This window comes from Erythrolamprus reginae, chromosome 1 (genome assembly GCF_031021105.1).
Source record: "Erythrolamprus reginae isolate rEryReg1 chromosome 1, rEryReg1.hap1, whole genome shotgun sequence".
Taxonomy (NCBI): domain Eukaryota; kingdom Metazoa; phylum Chordata; class Lepidosauria; order Squamata; family Dipsadidae; genus Erythrolamprus; species Erythrolamprus reginae.
In genome coordinates, this window is record NC_091950.1 from 139,789,544 (window position 1) to 139,802,943 (window position 13,400).

Below are 13,400 nucleotides of genomic sequence, written 5' to 3' on the forward strand. Positions count from 1 at the left end.
TAATAAAACTATATTGCTACTTGTTAATCTAGAAGATGAGAGCCAGTTTGGTGTAGTGGTTAAGACATCAGACTAGAATCCAAGAGACACGTGTTCTAGTCCTGGCACAAAGCCAACTAGGTGAGCTTGGAACAGTCACTGTCTCATCCCTAAGGAAAAGGCATGAGTAAACCACTTGCAGAACTCTTGCCAAAAAAATTGCAGAGACTAATCAGGCCTACTCCAGAGGCAAGATAAATTTGAAGGCACAGGATAAAAAAAAGTCTAAAAGACTAAAAAAATTATCCAAGGCTACAAAATTATCCGTAAGTATAGTCGCTGTTATCTCTATTTTGATTTGATATACAGTGATACCTTGTCTTACAAACTTAATTGGTTCCAGGACGAGGTTCTTAAGGTGAAAAGTTTGTAAGACGAAACAATGTTTCCCATAGGAATCAATGGAAAAGCGATTAATGCGTGCAAGCCCAAAATTCACCCCTTTTGCCAGCCGAAGCGCCTGTTTTTGCACTGCTGGGATTTCCCTGAGGCTCCTCTCCATGGGAAATCCCACCTCTGGACCTCCGTTACCAGTGAAGTGCCCATTTTTGCACTGCTGGGATTCCCCTGCAGCATCACAAAAACACGGAAGTCCGGAGGTGGGGTTTCCCATGGAGGGAAGCCTCGGGGGAATCCCAGCAGCGCAAAAACGGGTGCTTTGCTGGCAATGGAAGTCCAGAAGCGGGGCATCCCAGAGGTGGCGGTGGGTTTGTAAGGTGAAAATAGTTTGTAAGAAGAGGCAAAAAAATCTTAAACCCCAGGTTTGTATCTCGAAAAGTTTGTATGACGAGGGGTTTGTAAGACGAGGTATCACTGTATTACTATGTACAAGGGAACGTCTGTCTTCAGCTGAAGCCACTTTTCCATTTCAAATTCTTGTTGCTCTGCTTTAACTACAATATATTTCATCTCTCCTTTTCTTTATTTCTCTTTGTCTCTTCCTCATCTGCTCCTTTGCTTTCATCAGGTTTCCCGTATGAGAAAGTGGTTCAGCGGGTGCTATATCTACAGGTCTTGGATTATGATCGGTTTAGTCGTAATGATCCAATTGGGGAAGTTTCCATTCCTCTCAACAAAGTGGACTTGACTCAGATGCAGACTTTCTGGAAGGATCTAAAGCCCTGCAGTGATGGGAGTGTAAGATATAATAGCTTTGTAACTTTGCACATTTTTCCTAGCACGCCAAGAGGAGATGAAGTACTGCTGATGAGTTCCTTCCTGCTTCTCTTTATAATGCTTTATAAGGGCATAAAACCTTAATACCTGCAAGATGTCAAGTATGGTTGTAGATACTATGTAAGGCAGAGAGAAAAGACTAACACTCACTCTTAATGCTTCTGAATGTGCTGATTATTTGTCAGCAGCACAAAACACACATATGAAGCTTGCTGGTTATATTCACTGAATTATTAGGTTATGATCAAAACAGTACAGAAGAGAAATAAACATATATACCCAGTCGCATATATTTACAGTCCACGTAATTATAAATAAAACTTGGGAGGTATGACAGTGGCTTCATAACTGTATGTCCAACTCAGTTATCCAGGCAATTGCCTCTTGAGTTGGTTCATATAGATTTGTTTGTTTGTTTATTTGTTTGTTTGTCACATACGTATTGGTGATATATAAAGATATAATATTTATATACATGATACTAGTAAAAGAGAAATATTAGGATAGGAGATGGAAGGCACTCTGGTGCACTTATGCATGCCCTTTATTGACCTCTTAGGAATAAGGAGAGGTCAACAGTGGATAATCTAAGGGTAAAGTTTTGGGGGTTATGTGATGATACTACAGAGTCTGGTAGTGAGTTCCATGCATCAACTATTCGGTTACTAAAGCCGTATTTCCTGCAGTTGGGTTTACAGCGGTTTACTTTAAGTTTGTATCTGTTGTGTGCTCGTGTGCCTTTGTTGGGCTTGAACCTGAAGTTGTCGTTGTTAGGAAGAATGTTGTAGCAGATGATTTTATGGGCTATGCTTAGGTTGTGTTTAAGACCACGTAGTTCTAAGCTTTCTAAACCTAGGATTGTAAGATCTAGGGAACCAGAAAACACACATTGTGGGCAATCTTGCAAAATATATTTAATAATTTGCACATCAGCACCATAATCACACACAAAAAATCTTTCTCACTGGATTGTATTGCTATGTGAAGAAAGTATATCTGAAAGAAAAGGCATTCCATTTTTATTTTTATTATTATCATTATTAAAAAATACTACAACAAATGTTCTTAACAAGCATTCCTTTTTTTCCCCAATGTACTCAATTCACGAGCAAAATTATTAATCTTGCCTCGCTTTTGAATTCCCATGCTTATTTATACTACCCTATTGTAATCCAAACTGGCATTCCAGAACACGGCTACCAGCTGTAAGTATTGTTGGTCTTGATTATGAATACAAATAATTATTTCAGCCAAGACCAGGCAAATATTTTTATCAGTTAGCACAAAGGTATGAAAATAGCAGTTTGGGAGCTGTAAATGTCTTCCCAATATGCTTTTGTGCCTCTGTAGGTTCTTTTATAACTGCCTTTGGCCCAATTTCTGCATTGCATTCAAATATTCAAATAGAGATAGTCACCAATATATAGATCAGTGATGGTGAGCCTTTTTTGACTCGGGAGCCAAAAGGGTGCACTTCTGCACAATAGCATGCATACATATGCTCATACCCATAATGCAATGCCCTCCCACACACACACATGCCCATAACCTCCACGCTGGGCCCCCATGCATGCGCAATACCGCTCACACGCACTTCCCACACACATGGATGTGCACAGGCTTTATTGAAGCCTCTGGATTTCCAGTAGGGCTGTTGGGCTGTTTTTTTGCCGCCCCCAGGGTTCAGGAAAGTCTCCTGAAGCCTTGGAGAGTAAAAAACGGCCAAACAGGCCAACCAGAAGTTTGGAAATGAATTTCCCATTGGCGTGAACTGGCCAGCTGATTTTCAGCCTTATTTTGTCTGACATAGGGCAATGCTTCATGTGCCCTCAGATATGACTCTGTGTGCCACGGGTTCATCATTACTGATACAGATATTCACTTAACAACCATTGAAAGGTACATCAGACTTCCCTGGGGATACTTACAACCCAGTTCTGAAGTTCCAGTCCCCTCTATCCCTGCAGTCATATGTCAAATGGCATTCGCTGCACTCGGCAACCAGACTACATTTATTTGTTTGTTTGTTTGTTTGTTTGTTTGTTTGTTTGTTTGTTTATTATTAATTGGATTTCTATGCCGCCCCTCTCCAAGGACTCGGGGCGGCTCACAACATATAATAAACAATATACAATATCTTGAATCCAATTAATTGATCAAAAATCTAAAACCCCAAAAAGCATAAAAAAACAAATCATTCCATACACTCAACATTCTCTCATTTACAACCATTTGCAATGTCCCATAGTCATGTGACCACACTTTTGCCAAAAACTGGCATTTACTTCTAGCTTTCCACAAATCAATCAAATGATTTGCTTAATGGTCACAGCATTCATTTAATAACACCAGTATTCGCTTAACAGTCGCAAAATCCCCACCAAAAATCATAAAATCACTTTGGTCATATGGGTGCCCCACTTTATGACTGTTGCAATTTACGATCATGATGGGCAGGCTCCATTATAATCGTATGTCGAGGACTACCTATAGTCAAAACACTCACTTCAAACCTTGCTTTGCTCGGTGTAGGAGTGCAGTTTTCATTATGCCACAAAAAGCAGGCCGTGGCTATTAATCTAATGAAAGTTAGGTACCCCTAATGTATGATGGAAACATATGGAGTTATATACTGTACGGAATGAATAGACCAAATCCTGAGGGACGCTCACAAGACTTCAGTTCTGAGCATGGTTGAACCTTTAGAAGGGGCATCAGTGATGTCAAACACCAGACAATGTTTTCTCATTACTGTTCATTCTTCTTTCTAGGGAAGCCGAGGAGAACTCCTTCTGTCCCTTTGCTACAATCCTTCTGCTAACACCATTACTGTGAATATTATCAAAGCTCGGAATCTTAAAGCCATGGATATTGGGGGAACATCAGGTATTGAATTCCAGAACAGTAGCAAATAATCCCCCAAGTCAAAAAATCACCTACAAATTAACCTTTTCCTCAGAGTGAGGAAATTCCCCCAGAATGAATGGGGTGTTATTTATGTTTTACACCAGTGGCTGACAGGGATGATGCAGTCCTAGCTAATACAGGATTCCGTATGTAATTGGAGAAATACTAACCATTACCATGGTGGTATTCCATTAACATGTTAAGTCATCCTGAAACAATAGGTGCCACATAGCTGAAGAGTCTTTTGAAGGTTTGAAAGGACAACTCCAACTATAGTTTAGTTTCTATCATTTAAAGCGAAAAATAGATCCCAGGACATTATCCGATGTGTCCTTCTTACTGATACTTCAGTTGCGTTATGTCTTATTACTGTAGCATGGGGAAACTACTGGAGAAGTCTGTGTATAGTATTTTTATTTTTACGAGGGGAAAAATAGATATAAGCCATTCAGAATATTCAATGCCTTCAAAAGTAGATATAAGCCTTTCAGAACATTAGAACAAAGAATTTTTCTCATGATATATGCATCAGCTCCATCTTTGTTGGCTCATGGATGAAAGGAAACAAAAATATTTCTTTTAATTTCAAATAATGTTCAATTCAATTGTCAACCTACCAAAATAAATACTGTAAAAGAACAAAAAAGTAGTTTCCAATACAGTGGAAATTTTAAACTGATCACGAGTTCTAGAAATTTTTCTGTCCACTTGTGGAAGGAAGCTTTCTTTTCTGAATTCCTTTAGAGTGATAAAAAAATCATGGGAATTTTGGACAAAATCTTTCACTGCAATCAGCAACTTAACCAGCCATATAAGAAACAATATGATTCAAAAACATTGCTGCTGAAATTTGATAGCAAAATGGTCGCATTTCAGCAGAGTGGTTTTGATTGGTTGGTTTTTATAGATTAAAATGTTTGTGCGTGTCCCTAATATTGTATTTGGAACAAGCATATGAAACAATAGCATAACTCATTCTGCATTGTTTTACATTTACATTTTCCTGGGAAATGTACATGGGAAATGACAAAATTAACTAATTATTTAAATAAACAGGCTGGAAATGTCAGAGATACGTAACCCTTTGAGTTTCAAGAGTTCAGTGTGACATTGAGTGATGGGTTGATGGCTGCACATCCCCATGCATAAACAAGGAAACGGACAAGAAGAATGGCTAAAAGCCACAGTGAGCTGACAATTGCCTACATCTAGCTTGAAACAACTTACAATATAAATAACTTTCTGGAAATTAAATATAGCATATGCTGCTGTGCAGCATTTCATATTTGGTTTTTTTTTTAATGGTGTAAAGTATTCAGAACCTTGAACATAGTTCTTTATTTGCAAGTCTTTAAAGTAACTGTGTCTTCTTTGAGATTGTATGGGCACCCTTGGCAATGACAGGGCTGCTTTAAGGAACTACAAAGATGCTACGTTCGTGCCCTTACAGGCTCCAAATGGACTAACCCCAATTCATTTTTCTACGTAGAACTTAAATTTACAATTGGACATTTTTCTATAAATAAAACTGAACCTTGTGCTTTCAAATTTCGTTTTGTGGGTATAATTTTTTATTGTTTTTCACACCTTACAGAGATTCCAATTTACATACCTCAGATTAAAATAAAATAAAATATACCGTATTTTTCGGTGTATTAGACGCACCTTTTTCCTCCCCCAAATAGGCTGATAATTAGGATGCGTCTTATACACTGAATGTGGGGGTTTTTTCCCAGCCCTAACTAGCTGCTAAGGATCTTCCCAGCTCTTACCTTGCAGCTCTCTCTCATTGTTTCTCTCTGTGAAGAATGTTTTCCAAGCCTTAAGTCTTTGCAGGGCTTGTTTCATTACTCTAACTTACTCTAAGTTTCTTTCTAGCCCTAGCCAGGTGCTAACAATGGTCCCAGCTCTTACCACTTGCAAGCTTGTTCATTGTTAATTTCTGCCAAGAATGTATTCCAAAACCTGCCTTTGTAGGGTTTTTTTTCATTTACTTGCTCCAGATATTTCTTTCCAGCCCTAACCAAGTGCTATTAATGTACCCAAGCTCTTTCATTGTTACTCACTGTGAAGAATGTTTTCAAGCCCTAAGTCTTTGCAGGGTTTGTTTCATTACTCTAACTTGCTCTGAGTAAGTTTCTTTCAGATCTTTCACTGTTACTCTCTACAAAGAACAATGTTTTCCAAGCCCTAAATCTTTGCAGGGTTTTTTCCATTGCTTTACTTGCAATGTAAGGAAGCTCTGAGGGAGGTATCGGCTGTGGTGTGAGTTCAGATGGGGTGGGGATAGCTTTCCACCTGGTTCTTTCCTTTTAAAGAGAGAGAGAGAGAGAAAAAGGGGGGGTGAATAACAAGCTTCTCTAGAGAAAGAAATGTGTATCTCCCATCAATTGCAATGTAAAGACAGAAAGAAAGACAGAATTACACTGCAATTGATGGGAGATACACATTTCTTTCTCTAGAGAAGCTGGTTATTTGCCTGCCTCCTCTTCTCTCTCTCTTTCTCCCTCTCTCTCTCTCTCTCTAAAAGAAAAGAACCTGGTGGAAAGCTAGCCACCCCCAGCCAAACTCAGACTACAGCCAATCCCAAGTGCATAATCTTCATCAGATTTTCCTCAGCTGGGCTTGGCTTCCCACTCACGGCTGCTATGTCTTCAGAGCCTGGAGTTGTCATGCAGTTGCAGAGCGATGAAAGTTCTAAGTCCAGCTATAGCAGAAGAGGGTGTGAATCTGAACCGTGGGGTGGGTGGGTATGGGGGGGGAGAGAACCAGGAGGAGAGTGGAATCTGGCATGACTGATGGAGGATTCCAAAAGGCAAGTTTAAAACAAAACCAATTAGATAGCTTTAAAAAATCCAATGATGGGCAAGTCGCTATATTTCAAAGCTTTCGCTGAAATGCCACCTTGCACAGATAGCTGCTTTCTTCAATCTCTGGCTGTTTTAGCTCTGTCCAGCAACCAATTGCAAAAACAGAAGTCCAAAATCCCTTTCAGGCACTCTCAGCTTATCACCAGCAACAGGAAATCTTTCCCTTTCTCTGTAAGCAAATTCTCCAGCTCTTTCTAGATTTAACCATTCGGCTTCCATCCTGGCGTCGCGTTGTCTCCGCAGCTGTGTCGGCTCAGGCATGGCTGCCTGTCCAGCTTCACCACAGCCGGCGCGAGACAGGCCAGTTCATCTGGTGGGGCATGCCAGCCCCTACCAGGTCCCTGGCAGCACCCCATGCGTCACTCTCCCTGCAGGAGAGACAATGGGAATTCGTGTCCATTCCCAAGGGAGAGGGAATGGCACCACTGCTGCAGCCATCAGACCCCGCCCTTTCCTCCTACTTTCACATTTCATTTTAAGTTCATCATACTGTAAGAAACATGATTTTTAGCGGGTTCAGTAAGGGTGATAAGTACTGGCATGTTCCTTCTATAAATTACATTGTTTCCTCAGTTAAATCCTGGCAATCATGTCCCTTTTCCTTGCATCAGATCCCTATGTGAAGGTGTGGTTGATGTACAAAGATAAGCGGGTGGAAAAGAAGAAGACAGTGGTGATGAAGCGATGCCTGAACCCAGTGTTCAATGAATCCTTCGTGTTCGACATCCCCACAGAGAAGCTGAGGGAGACCACCATAATCATTACAGTCATGGATAAGGACAAGCTGAGCCGAAATGATGTCATTGGAAAGGTAGGTCATCCCTTTAGGAGAGAATAAGCTCTTTGCTTATCCGAATCTAGGATTTGTGTTCCTCCTCAAATACTCATGATTTCCTGACAGAAATACTATTAGTGCTTTAGTTTTCTTGCAGCTTTACACCAGCTGAGTCCCTCCGTGTGTATTTAATCAGATATATTTTATTAAATCCCTTTTTTTATTAAATGTAAGCAAAAACAATTTCAAATCAGTAGGAAAGAACAACTTTGCCAAAAAGAAAATTTCATCTCCCTTTGTTCCCACAGCTAGGTGGCAATGGTAGAAGCTAACAAGAAGAGATGAGACCATCTATAGGAGCACAGGATGAAAACTAATTATAATGATAATGGAAGATACAATTTCCATATACAGGTTAGGATTAAAGGATTATGCCAAAGGCAGAAATGGATGGATTATAATTGAAATTTTGTGGCTGGACATTTAACAGTATGATATCAGGCTATTTGGGGGTGCTCCGAGTGGAAGGAACAGAGTTTTGACTTCCACAGGCTTCCAGCTCCCATTTTGACCCTTACTAGCTCTCCAACACATTCAGTTATAGTTTAATGTTCAGAACAATCCTAACTCCCTTCAGAAAAGAACAGATGGGGTAGATAGTCCATTAAGGTTGTTCTGCCTATCACTTTAGTCCAGAGTATATTTCTACTTTTCTTAGCACTAGGAACCAGCAGAAGTCTGTGGAATAATTCATGGCTTTGTCAAGAGCAATACAAGACAGATTTGGATCCAATTGTTTGTCCTCTTAGAAAGCCTCAATTTTATTTTTTTTTCCTATCACACCAGTCTGCAGAGTAGGTAACTAAATTCTCTCCATTACAAACAATTGAAGTGGGATGTGATAAAAAGAAAGCAAATTTACTCCACTATATCCAGACATTGCTTCTGCCCTTGCTGGCACAAGTAGTGCTTGCAGCTTGTCCCACTTTAAATTCTATGTCTCAAATGTCTACAAGAATAGAACAGTAAGAGATTTGTACTAAATATATCTTGATTTGCTTCAAAATATTCCTGCAGTCCTCATCCTTCTGGTGTAGTGAAAATTTGCTTAGGATAAACTTGGATCTGAGTCTCTAGCACAAGTCTGAAATTAACAGTTAACTGGATATAGAGCTTTGGACATTCTATGTGTAAACAATGTGTGTGTTTTCAACAACTACAGTTTTTAATTGCTAGAGATATCACAGCTGGGTATTGAGAGCAAATCGGACCCAACATATTAGCACAATTCCTTGGCATATCCAACAGTTTCTGCTGCAACTTAGTTCAGCATTTTGGTTTGAATCTGTGCACAGTGAATCTAATAAGTAGTGTTATATTGTGACTTCTGCTTTAAATCAATTTGTGGATAATATTAATCAAATAGCTTATAATTTGTGGTATGGGATAGTAGCATAATGCAAGGTAGATGCTTGGCAACATAATCACATTGTATGTCATGCTTCCTTACCCAGTGCCATTTGGTACTATTTTTTTTTCAACAGGGTCAATTATCCTTTGGCATTTTGCAATTCAATGATATATTGCATAACTTAATGAACGTCAGGAAATATTAAATGCAGAATTTTTATAGCTGGAGAACTGACTTCTTGCTTTAAAATGCAAGCTTTTATGCAGCACTTTAAATAAATTAATTACTTTTAAATCTCATTTACATTAAATATATATACATAATTCTGTTCTCATCAGTGAATAATAATAATAAATTGACATCCTAATCTTGATGTTTGATTTGTGCCACAGAGCGAACGCTATTCTGTAATATTGCGTGATATTAAAACAAGTGGCGTGTATATCAAATTAAATCAACGTAACATGAATTCAACATCAATAAGATGACAATTTAAGCATAACAAAATTGTATAGTAATACAAGCTTGATTGGGTTCTTGAGAAATTATTGATTAACTTTGCTCAAGACCTCTGAAGTCTCTTTAATGAAGTCCAATTTGCTCAGGATACCCATTCTTGACGCTCATGGATTGTTTCTGTATGGAATTGCAGTAATTAGAAAACCAGCTACTGTCAAATCAGACCAAGAAATCATCTCCACAAGAAAGCTAAAACAAATTTTATTGCAATCAACAAGAGTAACAGAATCTTACAAATCTGTTTACGTTATACCACCACCACCACCTCCTCCTCCTCCTCCTTCTGATAGTTTAGTGAATTAAGAAAGTGTCTGCCTGATCCATTTTCAAATATTATGTCATTTCTCTGAACTTAAAAAAAAAAAATTCAGCCACTTTGGCCTGAGTGATAGTTCCTGTACATCTTTAGATACCTTCAGATTATCCCATGGAGCCTCTTTAAGATGACCTCAGTAAATGTGGAAGTTTAAAGATTGCCTGGACCAATGCTGTGTCAGGCTTGGGAAATAATGATCATGCTCTGTGCTAATTTTCTGCACTGTTAAGCAAAGACCTCTTAACAATCTTCCCAAATATTTGTAAAGATATTTGGGGAAATGTAGGGAAAGGAAAGGTTTCATTCAAGTTCTGATTTATTTATTTAATTGGGTTTATATGCTGCCCCTCTCCGAGGACTCGGGGCGGCATATAAAACAATATAAATATCCTAAATCCAATTCATTAACTAATTAATCTGATAACATTAAAACTCACTAATTCCCATTCAAACAACAAACATACATTACATTCGTCGGCCAGGGGCCTAAAGTTTAGTGACCCCAAGCCTGGTGGCAAAGATGAGTTTTCAAACTCTTGAAGAAGGCGGGGAGAGTGGAGGCAGTACAAATCACTGGGAGGAGCTGACCCCTAGGTCCCGACAAGTGACATTGTGTAGTTGATGGGACCTGGAGAAGGCCGACTCTATGGGACCTAACTGGTCACTGAGACTCAAGCGGCAGGAGGCTGTCCCGCAAGTAATCTGGTCCAATGCCATGTAGGGCTTTATAGGCATAACCAACGCTTTGAATTACATCCAGAAACCAATCGGCAGCCAATGCAGTCCGCAGAGTGCTGGAGAAACAAGGGCATGCCTTGGGAGGCCCATGACCGTGCGCACGGCTGAATTTTACACAATTTGCAGTATACAAACACTCTTCAAAGGTAGCCCCATATAGAGAGCATTGCAGTAGTCGAATCTCGAGGTGATAAGGGCATGAGTGACTGTAAGTAGAGACTTCCTGTCCAAATAGGGCTGCAACTGGTGCACCAGGTGAACCTAGGCAAACGGCCCTTTCGCCACAGCTGAAAGCTGATGTTCCAAAGTCAGTTGTGGATTGAGGAGGATGCCAAAGTTGTGGGCCCTCTCTGAGGGGGTCAAAAATCCCCCCAGAGTGATGGACTGACAGACTGAGGTGTCCTTGGGAGGCAGAACCAACAGCCACTCCATCTTGTCAGGGTTGAGTCTGAGCCTGTAAATTGATTAGTAAGGGAGAGATTCTAAGCAAAGTTAAAGCTAAGTTTCAGTTATAAAACCCGTGGTCACTGTTCTGTCGGGCTCTCTGGTAGAATCCTCCCAAAAATTCACAGGTACAAATTTCAGACACACACACATTTGAAAATTCAAAACAATGTTCTTTATAATGAAAATTCACTTAAACTAAGCCCTCTTTTGGTATAGCAAAGAGCACTGTCTCCAAACAAACTGGTAATTTATACAAGTCCCTTATCAGTTCTGTGATACTTAGTTTGCAGCTGTGAGGCAATTCACAGTCCTTCTTCTTTCACAAAGTGAAACACACTTTGCTCTGGTTTAGCTTTAAAGCAGGGAAAAATCAGCACACAAAAAGCCAAAGTCAGTAAAGCAATCATGAAACACAAGGATCAGATAATCCTCCACAATGGCCAAACCCACAGGCTGCTATTTATAGCAGCATCACTAATTACCACAGCCCCACCCAACCACAGGTGGCCTCATTTTCTTTGATAATCATCTCTCAGTTGTTGTTGCCTATGCATCGCTCTTCACATGCGTGGCTGTATCATTAACTCTTGTTCTGAATCCAAGGAGGAGCTAGATAATTGATCTCCTTCTGAGCTGTCTGCCACACTCTCCTCCTCCCTGTCACTCATGTCTTCTTGGTCAGAGGAGCCTTCATCATCAGATTCCACTGGGGGCAAAACAGGTCTGCAGCATGTGGATGTCTCCCCCACATCCACAGTCCTTGGGGCAGGAGCTGGGCCAGAGCTAACCACAACAGTCACTAAATGGAATAAAACATCAAGGTCAATTAAAAGCAAAACTTACGCAATTCGAGTATTAGAATAGCTCAGCTGCTTCAGCCTCTGCTGAAGCTATGGGATAATAATGAGTGACTGAATAATTACTATTGTCAACCTCCAGTCAAGTTATGAAATCACATGGCTTTGAGTGAGAGTCAGAAAGCTACATTAGTTATTCTGGAAAACAGATCTTGGCTGTCATTGTGGGGGAGAAGATGACACACACATCCTCCATGCATCAGTATAGAAACCCAGTTGATAAAAATAACTAAATCTACCACAGGGATTAACACTTCTTAGCTTTGCCATGTAAACTAATTCTGACACCTCCAACACATTTGTGCAACAGAAGAGAAATAAAGGCTGGGTGGTAGCTGGTATGGGTAAAATGTTCCGGCCAACAGGACAACACTTTAACTTCATATGGAAGATATGAAACCCTGGGCAGTTACATGGGAGTAAAAACTGGAGATACACCTTTGGGATCTGTTGTGTCTGCAGCAATGATTCCAAAATGCCAATAACATGTATGTGGTTATGTCACCATGCCAATGTTATCATTATATACATATTTATAGCCTGACTTTTAATTCAAATACATACGTTGTAGCATTTGCTTGACAAATTTGTCTCATATATTTAATTCTTGTTACCACCCATCCAGAAATTCATCTTTCTTACCATAGTGTCTCCCCACCACCCCATGTGCCCATCATTTACAAACAAATGGTATACTATGGGAGATGGAGTTATATACAACACATTGGGAAACTATCAGGAATTCTGATCTGTAAAAACTTCATGTTCTTCAATGGGCCCCTAGTGGCTAATAATCGAAATTGAATCATAGGGCAGGAAGGGACCTTGAAGGGTTTCTAATCCAACTCCCTTCCCAAGGAAAGGGTGGGTATTCCATTCCAGATAAATATTTTTCCAGTCTTTTCTTAAGAACCTCCAGGAATAGAGGACCCGCCACTATGGAAGCAAGTTATTTCATTGACTAATTGTTCTCATTGTTAAGAAATTTCTCCTTGGTTCCATACTGGGGGTCTGTCTAATAGGCTTCCACCCACTGCTTCTTATCCTGCCCTTAGGTGCTTTGGAGAATAAATCAACCCCTTCTTCCCAATGAGAGCTGTTCAATTATTGTCTATCAAAGATGACTATCACATCACTCCTCAGTCTTCTCTTCATTAGGCTAATGAAGGTTCCCTTAGATATTCCTCATACAGTTTAGCTTCAAAGCACCTTATCATCTTTGTTGCTCTTCTCTGTACTCTTTCTAGGGTTGGGTCATCTTTTTTGTATTGTGGTAATCAGAACTGTACGCAGTATTCCAAGTGTGGTCTTATTAGTATGATATAAAGCAGTACTATCACTTCTT

General features: G+C 39.8%; 1 protein-coding gene across 3 annotated transcripts in view; it reads left to right on the plus strand.

Moving 5' to 3' along the window:
* The window catches only part of SYT7 (synaptotagmin 7), a 320,744-nt gene that overhangs the window by 294,097 nt on the left and 13,247 nt on the right, over positions 1-13,400 (plus strand). For all 3 annotated transcript variants that reach the window (XM_070767179.1, XM_070767163.1, XM_070767172.1), the window contains 3 exons: positions 1,007-1,176; positions 3,987-4,101; positions 7,604-7,803. In XM_070767179.1, the coding sequence (XP_070623280.1) occupies positions 1,007-1,176; positions 3,987-4,101; positions 7,604-7,803 (485 nt within the window). The remainder of the gene's footprint in view (positions 1-1,006; positions 1,177-3,986; positions 4,102-7,603; positions 7,804-13,400) is intronic.